Raw genomic sequence first — 18,586 nt, forward strand, 5'->3', positions numbered from 1 at the left:
TAGTTTCTTGAGGTTCTGCATGTTATATATCTGTCTTTAGAGTTTTCCCTAATCAGCGTACACAGCGGTTTGTGCCAACAGAGTGACCTGCTGTCCTGAATGGAACTGCAGTAAATGGATCTTTCTGTAAAAACTACAGCATGAATGAATGAATGGATCTCAATGAGGCTTCATGAGAAGGGTTTCTACTCTGTTTTGTCTAAGGGAGAAGCATCAGTGCTGGTTTCTCTGGATGGTTTTATTAGCTCCCCCTCTCCCTCGCTCTCCCTCTCTCTCTCTCATAGAGAGAGAGATAGAGAGCGAGAGAGAGAGAGAAGAGAGAGATAGCTGAGAGAGGAGAAAGAGCAGACAAGAGATAGACCTCTTTAGTCTATCTACTTCTCTGTCTCTCTCTCTCTCTCTCTCTCTCTCTCTCTCTCTCTCTCTCTCTCTCTCTCTCTCTCTCTCTCTCAGGTACTCAGCCAAGAGGCGCTGCGGCAAAATGTCATATTTCCCGGGCAGCTCTCAGAGGACGGACTCTCCTCTGCTGTACCTGAACACATCGGCTGCTGCAGGAAGCACTTCCTTCCTCTTCCTCCTTTTATCAGTTTCTGGAGCATTTTGTTTAGTTTTTTTAACAGAAATGCAGAGTCTGCATGAAGTCAGAGTGGGAACTGCTCACACACAGAGGATTTGAAGCTGAAAAAGGAGCCAAACTGCACTTTTAAACTGAAGACTGGAGAGTCAGCTGATCCTTCACATCTCACTTTGATTATTTCTTTCCTGAAAGTGCAGATTGACGCGGTTTCAGCTTCTCTCCAGCAGCGCGTCGCAGCCGTGCGTAAAAACCTCCAAACCTCCCCCCTGATCCCCGGGTCTCTCCCTCTCTCCCCCCCGGGCTGTGGGAGGCACCTTCATCTCTTCCTCTCCCTGAAAGACTCTCTCTGAATACGCGTGTTCAGCCTCTCGTCCTTCCTCTCCTCTCCGTACAGCCGTGCGTAAAAGCTTCCAAACCTCCAAACTTTCGCCCTGATCACCGGGACAAAGCCCTCCCTCGTCACCCACAGGATTTCCTCTCTCCCTCTTCTCCCCGCTGAATGAGTCCCTCTGAATCCGCGTTTTCAGCCTCTTATCAATCCTCTCCTCTCCATACAGCCGTGCGTAAAAGCCTCCAAACCTCCAAATCTTCTCCCTGATCGCTCTCTTCACCCACAGTATTTCCTCTCCTCCTCCCCCTCGCCCTCTTCCTCTCCCCCCCTGAATGACTCTCTGTGAAGCCGCGTTTTCAGCCTCTCGTCATGGATGTGATGAAGAGCCGCTACCTGGGCATCGGAGTGGCCGTTGCGCACGGCGTGTTCTCCGGATCCCTGAACATCCTGCTGAAGTTCCTCATCAGTAACTACCACTTCAACTACCTGACGCTCATCCAGCTGCTCACCAGCTCCACGGCCGCGCTCACTCTGGAGCTCCTGCGCCGTTTGGGGAAGGTCAACGTGCCGCCGTTCAGCGTGCAGCTCTCCAAGGTAAATACAAATACAAACTTAAGTTAAGTTAGTCAGGGTTAGGGTACAAGCATACAATACGGTCAAACACATGATACTTGGTGATTCCCAGACACTTCCAGGGGTGTTTGTAGTTCACTTTGTACCAGCTGCAATCTTTATGAGGAATTACAATCTACCTAAACTAAAGACTTATTATAATTTACTTATCATAGTTGAATTAGTTAAAAGTACTAAACATGCAAAAGTAGCCGAGCGTCGATTCATTACAAAATCATTTAGCTTATTGGATGTGCAAAAATCAAATCAATCGTTTTAATTGTTAAAATACTTTAATTCTTTTGGGTTTCCCTTTATGTTCCTGAACACAGAGAGCGAGAGAATATTCCTCACCATCAACATGTGTTAACGGAAACACTGATAAAAGTGACCTTATCATCGTCTTTGGTAATGATTGACTGACTCCTCCAGTGGATGATTGACTGACGGACAGATCCACTGAGGACTGTTTATAACATCATGTGAAATGCACATTAAAAACAGAACGGAACAGAAATCATGTAGAAAACAGGAAAGCAATGCAACGATGAATTGATATTTAAATATCTTTATAAATGAGTTCACTATCCTCTTCATGGTTGTAACAATATAGTGGACAATGTAGTTAAAAAGGAGAAACTGTATTATAGTTTGTGCCGCGACAGCGCCCCCTACTTTAATGTTTGATATAAACTGAAACCGTCAACACTGCCCATGTATTGGTTTTGGACAGGTTGTGTTTAGAAAAAGTAACAATATGTATACTTGGGTTTAAAAAGGCTATTCTGACCACAATCACTCAGAGGATATTTGTGTCGTGGAAACTGCTGCTGGTGCCTGAAAATAGATCAGGTGATCTCCAAAGTGAACACCAGATTACAGGCTGCTATTGGTTCAGATATTTCACTCTGGACTTTCAGAATTTACTTTTTTCTGAACAATTTGGACATTTTACCCATAATTTTAACTTTTTTCTCAGAATACATTTTTTTCTCAGAATTTACTTATTTCTCGCAATCTTTTTGTCAAAATTGCATTATTTTTTCAGTATTTTGACTTTTTTCTCAAAATCGACTTTTTTCAGAATTTACATTTTCTGAGAATTTTGACTTTTTTCTCAGAAATTTGACCTTTTTCTCAAAATTCACTTTTTCTGTGAATTTAGATATCAGTTATTGTTCGTCGCTTTGGATAAAAGTGTCCGCTAAATGAAATGTAATGTAATGATACTGACGTGTGTGTGTGTGTGCTCAGAATCTAAGAACTTTTTTCTCAGAATTGACTTTTTTCAGTTTTTTGACTTTTTTCTCAACATTTACTTTTTCTCAGAATTTGTACTTTTTTCTCAAATGTTTTACTTTTTTCTCAAATATTTTACTTTTTTCTCAAAATTGACTTTTTGGATAAAAGTGTCCCCTAAATGTGATGTAATGTAATGATTTAAACGTGTGTGTGTGTGTGTGTGTGTGTGTGCAGGAGTTTGGCCCGGTGTGTATCCTGTCCACGCTGCAGTCCACCCTGACTCTGTGGTCTCTGCGCGGCCTCAGCCTCCCGATGTACGTGGTGTTTAAGCGCTGCCTGCCGCTCTTCACGCTCAGCATCGGCGTCTGCGTGCTGAGGAACGGCATCCCGTCCATCGGCGTGGCGATCGCCGTCATCATCACCACAGGGGGCGCTGCTCTGGCCGGTAAAACACACACAACAACAACCTTTCTTATAGCTCCAGATACAGGCCGGAGACACATACAGAAAAATATACGAAGGGCTGGGCCGCTCACTAGAGGTTTATCGCCTCATAAGTTAGCACAATTAATCAAATGTAGGTAATGATGCTTAATACTTGAATATGCTTTAAGAAAAACAACAGCCTCCATCCCAGCTCTCCAGAGGGTTTCATTTATTTTGTTAGCAGCTCATTCCTTAAAACAGAAGCTTCAGATTGATGATAATAAGAGGAGATAGGAAGGGTTTATTTCAAGCGTGTTATGAAAATGAGTTATTGGGCTTTTTTCTTATCAACCTAGATTTGATAGAAAATGTTTTCAACTTGAATTGACTGAATTTGTTTGAAAAGTGGGCTTCTATATTTAAGAAGTACAATATAAGACAAGAAGAAGTTTCATTTGTTGGCCATACTCCATTTTACTTTTTGAATTTGCTGAGGGCCGATTCAAAATGGCCCCCGGGCCGTAGTTTGGACAACCCTGATTTAAACGTTCAAAGCTTTATTATCAGATGCACAAGTCCCTGGCTCCTCCAACAATCCAACATCAATACAAATAAGACATAAAACAATACATCTACATTTTAAAAACAATTAAATACAGCAGATCATTTCATTTATAAGACCAATGTGCAGCTAATGCAGGAGAAGTCAACTGTATACATGACAACAACAACAAATACAATAAGCCTAATGTTGCAGATAAAGGACAGATGCATTCCCATCACCGAAAAGTAAAATCCAAAAATAAAGTGAAATAACGGTAATAGGATAAGATGTACTTTATTGATCCCAAATTGTGAACATTTGTGTTAATCCTCTGAGACCCACGGGGCCGTATACGATCCCAAATATCACGTGGTGTTCAAAGCGTCATAACTTCTCAGCTGTTTGAGTCAGAGACATGCCGTGTGTTTCCTCTTAAACTAAAGAAACGGCAATAAACAACTCTATTAAGTTTTTCATTGAGAGGCGTTTACGTATTTCGGTGAAACGAATGTGCGTAGAGTTTTAAAAGATGCGGATAGTCTCACCTTGATTCTGGCGCATTGCTTATCGTTTTCTGTATGTTTTATAGGTCTCATCCACCATCTTTGTTTGTGACGTAAAGAGTGTAAGAGTCACGCTTCTGAATCGGACACACATATATCATTCACTGAGGTTGTGCTGATTTCTGGGATGTGTAACACTTGATTATACTGTAAAGAAATGACCATTTATAAGGCAAAACACAGAAATATACAAAAACGGAAATGTCCTATGTGGGTTTCAGGGGGTTAAGCAGCATACAAACAAGAGGCAATTCACATAAGTAGAAATTGAAAAAGTAGAAATGAACAATTCTAACATTTAAACATCTCAAAAAAGAAATGAAACAGCATTCAAAAGTAGAAAATAAACAAGTTGATAATACTCATTAGACTAAAACAACAAAACGAACACAAGATAAATAAAGAACGACGATAAATAACAGGACAACACTTCAGATAATGTTTACAGCCCAATGTTTAAAACAACCGCAAACACATCATAGCATGCCGAACATATTTATGATTCCCTATAGTCCCACTCCTCTTAATTCAGATCACTCCTACAGCAGCTGTTTAACCTTTTACTTCCTGTCCTCTAAAGATCATTTCATCTCGTTCCCCGGCTGTAAATTATCTCCGTTCCATTACTGTTAATGATCTCGGAGTAATAAACAAAAACACACGGCTAATTCATTTCCTGAATCAATGCAGGGGGGCTGAGACATGAAGTGTGAAATGTGCAGAATATCAAACTAATGGACTGATTCCTTCTTTCGTGGATTCATTTCAGGAGTTCATCTCATTTTGCATTTGTAGCCGAAAAAGTGGATAAATGTGGGACATTTTTCAGAAAGCGAGGAAAAAAGTGTTTCTTAGCGAGATAATGACTTTAAAATTCCTCATGCAAAGATTTCTGTAGAAGTATCATGACATTATTTATAGTGTGTGACTTTAGCTGTTGTTGTTCTTTACTTCCAAAAACTAGAATTCTTATCTAACCTATTGGTCAACGTGCATGTTCCTAACTCTACAACCAAATACATTTTATTTCGAAAGCTAAAATTAAAAACACAAATAACACATTTGTCTCAATTTACAGCCTCTATATTTAGAGGGTTTTTCTTAAAATATATCTGTGAGTGAAACTCCTGAATCAATTGGAGTCAGGACTCAGAGAGACACGAGGAGAGCTGGAGCTTTGATGGCAAACACTGACGGTTTATTTGGGGTTATGGCCGGAGAATTGACGAGACAGGTGGTGTGTCACGAGTTGACACGGCGGTTGCCAAACCGATTCTAAAGAACTCTTCTGTAGCTCGAGGTTTTAACTAGAGTGTAATAATCAACATTCTTTATCAGCGAGACGAAACAAATATGGACCCTGAATCTAACTAGAGCTGTCGTCCATAGGAAAGAATGTGCGCCAGGGAACTACCTCATGGCGGCTTGTGCTCTGTCATAGACTGGCAACAACAATGCGCGCAAGCTGCTCCCCTTTAAGAGAGATAGCAGTGATACCCAAGCTCCTCCCCCTTAAGAGAGATAGCAGCAATACCCAAGCTCCTCCCCCTTAAGAGAGATAGCAGCAATACCCAAGCTCCTCCCCCTTAAGAGAGATAGCAGCAATACCCAAGCTCCTCCCCCTTAAGAGAGATAGCAGCAATACCCAAGCTGCCCCTCCTTAAGGGAGATAGCAGCAATACCCAAGCTCCTCCCCCTTAAGAGAGATAGCAGCACTACCCAAGCTCCTCCCCCTTAAGAGAGATAGCAGCAATACCCAAGCTCCTCCCCCTGAAGAGAGATAGCAGCAATACCCAAGCTCCTCCCCCTTAAGAGAGATAGCAGCAATACCCAAGCTCCTCCCCCTTAAGAGAGATAGCAGCAATACCCAAGCTCCTCCCCCTGAAGAGAGATAGCAGCAATACCCAAGCTCCTCCCCTTAAGAGAGATAGCAGCAATACCCAAGCTCCTCCCCCTTAAGAGAGATAGCAGCAATACCCAAGCTCCTCCCCCTTAAGAGAGATAGCAGCACTACCCAAGCTCCTCCCCCTTAAGAGAGATAGCAGCACTACCCAAGCTCCTCCCCCTTAAGAGAGATAGCAGCACTACCCAAGCTCCTCCCCCTTAAGAGAGATAGCAGCAATACCCAAGCTCCTCCCCCTTAAGAGAGATAGCAGCACTACCCAAGCTCCTCCCCCTTAAGAGAGATAGCAGCAATACCCAAGCTCCTCCCCCTTAAGGGAGATAGCAGCAATACCCCAGGCCGTAGACCTATGCCGTGGGAAAAGAGACAGTGAGAGAGAAAACGATGAACTGGGTCGAAGGTTGAATACCTAAGCAAATTATTCCCTAACAATATCAACTTTCTTTCTCTGAAAAATATTAAAAGATTATTTTATTGCATTATTACAACGTTTTTTCTTGAATTATTAGATTATTGTTTACTTTATTTCCCCCAATATTATGACTTTTTCACCCTCAAAGTTTTTCAGATATATTCTCATAATACAATTACAGGATTTTTCCAAATACTTTTTTTTTTTCACAAAATATTCAAACTATTTGAAAAACTCACAATACTTTCTTGGAGATTCACTGTTTGAGTCTTTTTATGGGATTTGTTGAGAAGAATTTGAAGCTGATCACATCGTTCTATCCTCGTTGGATGATGTATTTGTCATGTGTTGGAAGTCATTAAAATGATTGATTCTGATTGATTTCTGTGCAGCATTTCCATCAGAAATCCCCATAAAACGCGACTGAACATGAACATTTACTGCCTTTGATTTCTGTGGAGATTTGCAGTTCCTCAAAAATCAATGCTTGGATTTAATTACAAAATTATAAATCACATTCACAATGTTCAAATGATTCGTCTTAAAAGGACCACAGATCTGATCCAAATATACATTTACATCAAAGGATTATTATTCCATTCATGTAAATACTGCTATATTTTATTTTACTATATTTTTATTATTTTTTAATGTTAAAATAGTTCTCTATCTGTTTTTTTGTTTTACTTTTATGTAGGCACCACAACACCAAGTCAAATTCCTCGTACGTGTCAAACTACCCGGTGATAAACCTGATTCTGATTTATGTTTTTGTTGGAAAACTCTCACTGGTCCCCGGCTTGAGCTTCAATCTCAGGATCCATGTATTTGTGATCCTCTCCAGAATGGAAGTAGTCATCACATACAGAGCATCAACTAGTTCCTGAACAGTGTCCTTCACATGCTGATATCCAAGAGAGGGAGTTACACAGTCACAAGATGGAGGAATAGAAAGCAGTATTCAATGTTTACTTCAGATTAGCTCCACGTCAGAAATGAGCATGCTTGTCATATGTCTATCTCCATAGAGGCTGAATCATCATGTTAATCACATAGCTATCATATGCCTCAAACAGTCCTGATGCTCTTCTAGGTAATCATACATCCTGTCATGTTCACAGCTACAGTTGGGATACCTTTGTTATCACGTTGCTCTCATGTTGGAAGAGTACGTTCAGGATTTTCCCAACAGTTTTTTACAAACTTTTTTTCCAATCTTCTCCTGGTTTCCTGTCCAGGTGCGGGCGATCTCACCGGCGACCCCTTTGGTTACGTCACCGGTGTTTTGGCGGTCATCATCCACGCCTTGTACCTGGTTGTGATCCAGAAAACGAGTCTGGACTCTGAGTACGGTCCGCTAACGGCTCAGTACTCCATCGCCATCATGGCCTCGCCGGTAAGGAACCTAAACACCTTTCTCTTTACAGCAGCCTATCCTGAGATCCTTTAACCTTTAGCCTTATCATTGCACTTCGAGCTGCAGCCAGTATTTCATCGCTTTTATGAACTGGCTGTTTTTGTTTTTGTGTGTGTGTTTTGTATATATATTTATTATTATAATGTGTTAAAGGCCTATGTAAAGCACTTTGAATTGCCTCTGTGTCTTCAAATGTGCAAATAAATTAACCTCGAACCTTGAACCTTGACCTCTGAGCTAGGCATAAACACAAGAAAGCATTGATAAAGTGACATCTTATATAATTGGATAGACTTAAAGCCATTGGTCTCTAGTGCCTTAAAGTCAAAACTGCCATCCAATCAGAGGTACAGGGTCCCATGATTCTATGAAGTCAGACTGAAGCTCTTCTTTGTTCAGTCAATCCTCAAATTGTTAAAACCCTAACGACAAAAATCCAACCGATAATGGCTTTAAATGTCCTTACAGTATTAATATCTCATGCAAAGATATCTGTAGAAGTAGCATGACATTATACACTTGGAGTGTGTGACTTTGATATTAGCTGTTGTTGTTGTTGTTTACTTCCAAAAACTAGAATTCTTATCTAACCTATTAGTCAACTTTTAAACGTGCATTTTCCTAACACTACAACCAAACCAAAATAACAAATCTCAAATGACAGTCTCTATATTTACCAAGTGCTTTAAAGTCAAAACTGCCATCCAATCAGAGGTACAGAGTCCCATGATTTAGTAAAGTCAGACTGAAGCTCTCCTTTGTAAACCAGTCAATCCTCAAATGAATGAATGAGTTCAATCCCTAACCGACTTTAGAGGGTCTTGAGGGATCGTGATGTTGATCATTGAGCTGCTGTGATGCAAGAAACATGTCAGACTCGATCTGACATTTTCTGACAATAAAGTCTTATTGTAATCATAGGTGCTCAAATCTGAGTCAATATAACTCATTGTATTCAGTAAATGTAAATCCATTTCTCCCGGATGATTATTATGTATATATACATCAAATTCCACCAGATAGTGGAGGCAGGTGTGGGGAATTTTATTAAATTAAAAGCTGGTTTAAATATTAAAAAAAATGGCAGGAGCAGGCAAAGAGGAAGAAAGGAGAGTAACAAACAACCCAGAAACACACAGGAGGGCAGACCAGGGAAATGTAGACAGGACATCAGGACAAAACCTCACGGAAAACGACGACGACCGAACAGGGAACACAAGGGAAGACAAGATGAAATACACAGAAGGGAAAACACAGGAAGGAAGTCCAGACACAGAGAGAACAGAATGACACTTTGTCTCTTCAGGTGCTGCTGGTGTGCTCCATCATCTTAGTTTCTCTTACCACTTTTTACTTTGACTTCTTACATGTTGAACACAAATACCTGTACTTTCTACTTCTTACATGTTGAACTCAAATACCTGTACTTTCTACTTCTCACATGTTGAACTCAAATACCTGTACTTTCTACTTCTTACATTTTGAACACAAATACCTGTACTTTCTACTTCTTACATGTTGAACCCAAATACCTGTACTTTCTACTTCTTACATGTTGAACCCAAATACCTGTACTTTCTACTTCTTACATGTTGAACCCAAATACCTGTACTTTCTACTTCTTACATTTTGAACCCAAATACCTGTACTTTCTACTTCTTACATTTTGAACCCAAATACCTGTACTTTCTACTTCTTACATGTTGAACTCAAATACCTGTACTTTCTACTTCTTACATTTTGAACACTAATACCTGTACTTTCTACTTCTTACATGTAGAACTCAAATACCTGTACTTTCTACTTCTTACATTTTGAACCCAAATACCTGTACTTTCTACTTCTTACATGTTGAACTCAAATACCTGTACTTTCTACTTCTCACATGTTGAACCCAAATACCTGTACTTTCTACTTCTTACATGTTGAACCCAAATACCTGTACTTTCTACTTCTTACATGTTGAACACAAATACCTGTACTTTCTACTTCTTACATGTTGAACTCAATACCTGTACTTTCTACTTCTTACATGTTGACACCCAAATACCTGTACTTTCTACTTCTTACATGTTGAACACAAATACCTGTACTTTCTACTTCTTACATGTTGAACTCAAATACCTGTACTTTCTACTTCTTACATGTTGAACCCAAATACCTGTACTTTCTACTTCTTACATGTTGAACCCAAATACCTGTACTTTCTACTTCTTACATGTTGAACACAAATACCTGTACTTTCTACTTCTTACATGTTGAACTCAAATACCTGTACTTTCTACTTCTTACATGTTGAACCCAAATACCTGTACTTTCTACTTCTTACATGTTGAACACAAATACCTGTACTTTCTACTTCTCACATGTTGAACTCAAATACCTGTACTTTCTACTTCTTACATGTTGAACACAAATACCTGTACTTTCTACTTCTCACATTTCCCAAACAGGCTGGTTCCTTTAGTCTGAATGTGTGTCTGGTGGCGTGATCATTATTATTTAGAGTCATTGCGTGCCTATTGATTTGAACACGATCCGTGTATCCATCATTTCCTGGTCTTCTCTAAAGAAGAGGGACCAATGAAAACGTTGTCATGTTGCCGTTGTTCAGCATGGAAACATTCATTAGATAACAATGACATTATTGTTCTATTAATATAAAGGGAGGTCAGGTACTCTTTAAAACAGCTGCTAGTTATGGGTACTTTTTACTGAAGTACATTTCAAAGCCCTCTTTACTTTGACTTGAGTAAAGAAGTTTAGTCAGTACTTCTACTTCTACCAGAGTATTTTTAAAGATCTTTTTTGATGTGTGTACTTTTGCCCTCTCTCTTTGTCCCTTCAGGTGCTGCTGGTGTGCTCCCTCATCTCCCTGGACACCGTCAACATGTGGTCGTACGAGGGCTGGAAGGACCCCCACATCACCGTCATCTTCTTCTGCTGCGTCTTCATCGGCTGTCTCATGAACTTCACGACGCTTCACTGCACGTACATCAACTCCGCCGTCACCACCAGCTTCGTCGGCGTCGTCAAGAGCATCGCCACCATCACGGTGGGAATGCTGGCGTTCACCGACGTGGCGCCATCTCGCCTGTTCATCGGCGGCGTGGCGGTCAACACCGTCGGCTCCATCACTTACTGCGTGGTCAAATACTTTGAGACGAAGAAGATGAGTTTGTACGAAGATCTGGAGGAAGCTGGGAAAGACGGAGCGCTTCCTGGCGAGCCTCACCAAGAGAAACCGGCTCTAAACGGGGATTCTGGATCTAATCCGGGACAAACGGAGGTCGATGGGGTGTTGATTGGTGACGGGAAGACGGAGGTAGTTCAGGACGGTGTGGCTAACGGAGATGCGTGGACAGGAAACGGAGAAACAGAGGCAAATCCCCATGTTATGACAGAAACAGAAATGCTAGAGATGCAACGAGAGCATCTTCACAAGGAAAACGCCGCCCCGAACCCTGGTCCGTCGGTCAGTGACAGCTATTTGGGGGTTTGGAGGTCCATCAGACATCTCCAGTTCATGAAGAAAGAACCTTTAATCGACAACATGGAGCAGCAGAGTCCGTAGGGCCAGAAAAGAGACCTGGACAGACTCTAGAAATTAAGAATTAGAGGGAAAAAGAGACTCTATGTCCACCGGGAACGTACTTCATTAGCAGCGCTGAACAAATGCTCGTTGAAAACATGTTTGCTGCGACACCTCGAGGAGCTTTTTGTGCTAAAAGTTCAATTTCATCACACAAGGCTTTGAGTGCAAAGAACAGGCAAAACAGAGAGTCATTTTTTGTGTTTATAACGAGAAGTAAAACAGAGGTTCCTGGTGGAGAAAAGTGGATGAAGAGTTTTGTGAGAAGCTGCCTGTCAGAGATAAATTCGGCGGGGACGAGGCTAACCGCCGTGTAGCATGATTTGCGTCTCCTCGGATTAGCCTGCTATCCAAAAAAAAGAAGCAGGTCTTGTAGTAAAAGTGCAAAAACATCCAATCAGGGAACAGCAAACCAACAGCAGCAGACGCCTGAGAGTTAATGTTTTTTTAAACACCTGGGGGAAATCTGGTTTCTGCTTGATTTGAGGATGCATCTTGAATGCACCTGTAAAAGCATGCGCTGGTCAGAAACAATGCTAATGGCTATGGGTGTTTGAGTCTGAAAATGAGATGTAACCCTGCAGGTCTTCTGTCACACCTGTTTAGAGTTGGTTTACCATTCATGTTTCTGCTTTAATAAGTTAGTGGCTGCTTTAACACAAGCAGGGAAATGGAGTAGAAGTGTAAAATAAGGTATTGGGCTTCAATGTAAGGTTCTGCTTTTACGTTAGAAAGGTATTTGAGCTTTTCTGTTTCTGTCCTAACACTTTGCCATTACTAAACATACACACTTCTTATCACGTTAGCTTAGCATAAAGACTGGAAGCAGGGTTAAACATTTAGCAAGTTTCTGTCCAATTAAAATAAAAAAACAACAGCAACAGAAACCAACACAGATTAGATTCATTAACTGCAAAGACAATGTTTTTCCAATATTGATTAATTGTGGAATAAACCCTTTGAGTGTCGACGTCACGACTACGACACAGTTTAAGCGGTACGCAAAATAAAAAAAGCTGTAACTAAACACGAATCACCTCAGAGAAGCAGGTTACATTTATACATCAGAAATGTGTCCTTGCTTTGTTGTCTTGTGCCGGAATCAAAAGAGTAATGCCGCCAATTTGAAGAAACACAATTAAGGTTTAAATCGATAATAAGATGCACGGATCGGACTGAGACGATCATCAAATATGCAAAGTGTGGGTAGCGCCAGGTTTAAATCAGATAAGGTTAAATAAAGTATTGCCATCTGTTGGTATGGATATGTTTTGTCAACCTAATTTGAAATGAAGGAACTAAGAGAAACAACGTCTGTACATTTCTATTGAAACTCTTTGCTAATTTTTCCGAAATGGCAACGGTCCCAAAAGTGTTTCATTTGAACAAAAAACAAATTGCCATGTTCTTTAAGCACTCACTTTCCCTTCACAAAACAGAAGCATAAATGACTAACTATTACGTAGAATAACAGCAAAAGATGACCCGTCCTATGCTGCCTCTGATTGGTTAATACTTGTTGCCTTCCTTGGTTGGATTGGTTGAGTTTTAGGCGTGAGTAGTGGGATTGGTTAGGATGAGGGTAAGAATATCAGGGTTAGCCAATCAATGGCATTAAGGGTTAGGGTTTATTATTTCAAAACTTTCAGGAAAACCTTAAGAATTGGATTACATTTACCCAAAAAGCCGGAGATTTCCACCACAATTAATACAAAATTAAGTTCTACATGAAACAGACTGTGTCCAGTGGGAAGACAGTTTAAATCTGTTTCTAAGCTAATGTAAAACATGTAAGACAGTTGAGCCGGATGTTGCTACATTTAGTAAAGATGTCAGGCATTTAAAAGCCTCTGTGTAAAGCACTACTCTGCCTTTCTCCTAACACACATTCAGGGAAACAACAACTGAGGTTTTCATTCTGTATCTTCCCTTAAATCTCAAGATATCTGTATTTAACTCTAAACCAGAAAGATTTATCTCTTCCTCTTCAAACGTTATCTCTGTCCACACAGAAAAAAGCTACCGGGCGTCTTCAATTGCGTGTGGAGAAAAAGCTGTCAAGCGGTGATATTGATCGATATTGATTTTTCTTCTCACACTCCCCAAACTTCATTTAACGGTACAAAAGATCTGATGTCCCCCCGAGCTGCAGCAGACAGGGTGTGTGCAGCTGCTTTATCTGTTGTTTTGGACGATCAACGGTTTACTTAAAAGATACGTGAAGTTGTTGAAGCATGACGTGATTGGTTGGTGTTGCAGGTGTGTGTTTTGAGTACCAGCACGATGAACTGTTGATGTGTTTTTTCTGTATGTCCAGGTTTTAAAAAAAGTAAATGAATGTATTTGAAATGTTTATTTTCCCCCTAACATCCAAATCTAAAATGTGCTGAAACTGCATGGATGTTGACACAAGTTGAAATAGACATAAAACTAAATCAAATCATATTCAGACCAAGTTTTTTAACTTCAGCTTTCTCAAGTTCCCTGCATTTATTTATCCATTTATTTTGCATATTGTGGACCCACCTTTCTCGAGAAATACAAGTACATTAAAGCCAGATATATTTCAATCTTTCTAAATAATTTAGCCTAATTTTACACTTAAACAACATCCTAATAATTGTTATTTGACGAGAACCAGTTATGGAGAACATTGAGATAATTGAGTGAACTCTCCCAATTAAGAAATTCTAATTATATTTAAATTAATTAATACCATAAACTCTCTTTTTCTAAGTGCACAGTGGGTCGGTTTAGCATTCACAAATCTGTAATTTGTCTAAAGACATGCATACGGTTTCATATAATCTGTGAATAATAGGGTTAAATACAATTTATATTTACCCCATAATTTATATAATTAATTTAATTGGGTAGTTCTTTCAGGATTCTGTGTGCAGAAAAAATAATTCCAGTAAAATGCAGAATTCATTTAGTTAGTGTTATTGTCAGTTTTTCTGGCAATAAATCTGCTTCTCCATCTGTCAAAATAATCTGAGCTCTATAAAATGTGCTGCACATAATTTAGTCATTTTAGTTGGGAACGCAGCGCACAGCAATGACTTTATTTGGAAAGTAGTTATCAATTCTCAAGATGGGCACAATCAGCATAAGCAGCCTGTTGTAAAGACACTTTGTGGAAGAAGCAGAAAGAGATGGCTCTGGTTGTTCGTGGAAAATAGTTAATGTTTTCTCTGTTTCTACAAAAATTGTTAGTTTTAGTTTGTCCAAATTGCAGCCTTCGTTACAGTACATGCTCATTTTTTTAAATGTTTCCAGGCCGTGTAGACAAATGATTAATATCTGAGTGATGGAAGTTTAACATAATTTTTGTTAAGTTGTAATATTGCAATGTTTTCCTTTTGTGTCCAACATGGTGACATTTCTCTTCCTCACCTTATCTCTAAAGATGTCAAGTAATCAGTTCATTATGGCTCTGTTTCATCCAGGAACAGACAACGTGACTTATTCTCAACTTCCATTAATTATGTTTTGTGAGTGTTTATGTGCCTCAAACTTTTCACCCTGCCTCTTCTTTATTTAACTTTATTTTGTAGAATGTTTACAAGTACTGTTTTCATGAGCTTTGGCTTAGGGATAAAGATAAAGAAAACTCAAGATTGACTCAAAGACATCTGGCTTTTTCGAGCGAAATATGGGGCATGTCAACAAAATGAAGGAAAGAGAAAACTATGAAATGTTTACAAAAAGTTTTCATTTATAACGTGCATTTTTCTATCACGGTTGGATTGGTGTTTTAATCCTAAAGGCTAATGCATGCCTATGTGCAGTTAACTTCTTAAGGCTGATTTGGATCTCAAATCGTGACGCTTTATAAACTTTATGCAAAAACCAAGAGTAGAGGTGACATTTTGGGCTAACAGAATACATGTAACACAAGGATTAACTGTTACATCTGATTTTATTGTTTCTTACCCAATCCTTACTTCAACTTCATTGATTATTGCATGTCTTAAACCTTCAAAAGCATTTAAAAGAAGTGACTTGAAGATGTCCTCACTTAGTGGGTCTAAAAACTGGCATTGGTCCTCATAAATGTATGAATACAAACACACACACACACACACAGAAGCAGTGGATGGAGGATATACACATTATTCCCCCAGGGTGTTTTGAATGACTTGGAGAAGAAAAACAAGCTAAGAAACAATAATTCCCAGGTTGTTTATTTTTATTTCTGTTTTTATTTATTTATTTGCACGTAAAGTTATTGCCCGTGTTTTGAGTCTGTATTGTTCCTGAGACGAAAAAAAAAAAGTGTCTGGTGAAGTGAAAGGACCATCTGCTGTTCAATTTGCATGTTAAGTGCGAAGTCAATTGTTTTTTTTTATATAAAGAAATCTCTCAGTGGGATGTTTATTGTTGTGTTGTTGTTTGTGCGGGGAAGCCGTGTTTACAGAGGCGTTATCACGGTGATGATGGACGAATACAGACATAACGATTCACTTTAAATGATTAGATGATGAAGGTGTGTGTGTGTGTGTGTGTGTGTGTGTGGTGTGTGTGTGTGTGGTGTGTGTGTGTGTGTGTGTTGTGTGTGTGTGTGTGTGTGTGTGTGTGTGTGTGTGTGTGTGTGTGTGTGTGTGTGTGTGTGTGTGTGTGTGTGAGGGCTTCTTCATGCTCTATGAAGCTGTATTGTTTTATCATCGTGGCAGAAATCATTATCTTCCTCCAGGGAAAGAAAACACGATTTATTTTGTTTTCATCTTTGTTTAAATCAACAGATGCTGTTTGCTTAAAACAAAGATTATATTGCTACTCTTTGGTGTCTTACATTATCAAAATCTTTGCTTAAAAAACATGAACACATTATGATGTTGTTGGTTATTGTGCATCTATTTCCAGAGTATTTTTCACCGTCTACAAAAAATGTGGCGACTATGAGGTTTAAACACAACGGTCTCCAGCTGTGTGCGTCACTCTTTAGTGTCCCCTGGTCTCAGTTGTGTGCGTCACTCTTTAGTGTCCCCTGGTCTCCCAGCTGTGTGCGTCACTCTTTAGTGTCCCCTGGTCTCCCAGCTGTGTGCGTCACTCTTTAGTGTCCCCTGGTCTCAGTTGTGTGCGTCACTCTTTAGTGTCCCCTGGTCTCCAGCTGTGTGCGTCACTCTTTAGTTGTCCCCTGGTCTCAGTTTGTGTGCGTCACTCTTTAGTGGTCCCCTGGTCTCAGCTGTGTGCGTCACTCTTTAGTGTCACCTGGTCTCAGTTGTGTGCGTCACTCTTAGGTGTCCCCTGGTCTCCCAGCTGTGTGCGTCACTCTTTAGTGTCCCCTGGTCTCCCAGCTGTGGTGCGTCACTCTTTAGTGGTCCCCTGGTCTCAGTTTTGTCGTGCGTCACTCTCTTAGTGTCCCCTGGTCTCCAGCTGTGTGCGTCACTCTTTAGTGTCCCCTGGTCTCAGTTGTGTGCGTCACTCTTTAGTGTCCCCTGGTCTCAGCTGTGTGCGTCACTCTTTAGTGTCCCCTAGTCTCAGTTGTGTGCGTCACTCTTTAGTGTCCCCTGGTCTCCCAGCTGTGTGCGTCACTCTTTAGTGTCCCCTGGTCTCCCAGCTGTGTGCGTCACTCTTTAGTGTCCCCTGGTCTCAGTTGTGTGCGTCACTCTTTAGTGTCCCCTGGTCTCCAGCTGTGTGCGTCACTCTTTAGTGTCCCCTGGTCTCCAGCTGTGTGCGTCACTCTTTAGTGTCTCCTGGTCTCAGTTGTGTTCTGAGCTTCTTCAGCGTTTGGTTTCTGCAGCTTCTAGTAAACACATGTCTCCTCAAGGTGCTGAATGTTCTCTAAAAGCTGCACGTGTTGTCAAGTTGCTGGAGATGTTTCTTCATGAGTACAGGAACATTTGGGTTTTTATATCTGCATCCTTTCTGAAGCTCAAGCTTACTAATGGAAGTGTTTTGGGCCGTTGCACCATCACATTTCGCTCCATAAGGAACTTTTGCTGAGAAGAAGAAGAAGAGGAAAACACCATCTGACTTCAACCCTGGTGCTGTAGGAGGAAGAGTAGGAGGAGGAAGAGTAGGAGGAGGAAGATGGGAGACAAGTGAGGTATAAGGAGATAATTGTCTAAGGGGCACACTCAGCACTTTACTGCTGGAAAAGCCATCCGAAAACTGTCCTTCACACACACACACACACACACACACACACACACACACACACACACACACACACACACACACACACACACACACACACACACAGTTGGAGAGAAAGCAGGTGCAGTGCAGGGAGGACATGTTTCACACCCTGCTTTTATCTCTTCAGGGAGAGTGAATTGAAACTGGCTCGGATTCAGACAGCATCTATTTAGGACGCCCGCAGAAGAAGCTTTCACACTCACTTTGGGATTAGTTTTTGGGCTGTAAACTGTAAACCAGTGGTTTGAAATCAAGTTGTATACCTTATAAAAGCAAATACATTTGAAGCACACTTTAGCTCTTTTATGTGACGAAGTTACATCGCAAAAGATATTTGTATTCAGGTCTTTTAAAGGAAACAATTCAATGTTCAGACGCCGTGAGTTTTCAGAGAGCTGGAAGCTAAACATCTCTCTCACACGAAGCAGGGAAATGTGTCACTTAATGTCCGCCGTCACACTGCAACAGGAGGAAGACCTTCAGCACTGTTTGTTTTGAAGAAGAAGAATAATGGTGAGATTAATGCAAAGCGACTCGCAGGGGTTTGTTTTAGCTGCACATCCGTAAAGAAGAATACTTGTAGACAAACTAAAGAGAAAACAGAACAAACACTTCAGCAGAAGCTCTGATATTATAAAGAGACACCATGCAACAAAAACTCACATCAAATCAAATACAAACAAACAAGGGATTACATTTGCTTTTGAGAAATAGTAGTAAAAACTAAATCACTGCAACCCTTTCACATTCATCCCTAATTCTCATTTATATTCATTTGTTTAGTTCATTGTTTAAACCATCTGTTTCAATTGAAACATAAAAA

At 40.4% G+C, this 18,586-nt stretch overlaps 1 protein-coding gene across 1 annotated transcript; it reads left to right on the forward strand.

Moving 5' to 3' along the window:
• The first annotated feature begins 559 nt into the window (after nt 1–559).
• Nucleotides 560–15,993, forward strand: LOC117471275 (solute carrier family 35 member D3). Its single transcript, XM_034116147.1, has 4 exons — nt 560–1,502; nt 2,997–3,207; nt 7,849–8,006; nt 10,876–15,993. Exons 1-4 carry the CDS (start codon nt 1,278–1,280, stop codon nt 11,599–11,601), a joined length of 1,320 nt encoding a protein of 439 aa, XP_033972038.1. The 5' UTR covers nt 560–1,277; the 3' UTR covers nt 11,602–15,993.
• Nucleotides 15,994–18,586: the final 2,593 nt, after the last annotated feature.

Source organism: Trematomus bernacchii, unplaced genomic scaffold, assembly GCF_902827165.1.
Source record: "Trematomus bernacchii unplaced genomic scaffold, fTreBer1.1, whole genome shotgun sequence".
Lineage (NCBI taxonomy): Eukaryota > Metazoa > Chordata > Actinopteri > Perciformes > Nototheniidae > Trematomus > Trematomus bernacchii.

Coding starts and splice junctions, on each gene's coding strand:
- LOC117471275 (XM_034116147.1), top strand. CDS start 1,278: ATGGATGTGATGAAGAGCCGCTACCTGGGCATCGGAGTGGCCGTTGCG. Junction 1,503..2,996: donor TCAGCGTGCAGCTCTCCAAG/GTAAATACAAAT, acceptor GTGTGTGTGCAG/GAGTTTGGCCCGGTGTGTAT. Junction 8,007..10,875: donor TCGCCATCATGGCCTCGCCG/GTAAGGAACCTA, acceptor TTGTCCCTTCAG/GTGCTGCTGGTGTGCTCCCT.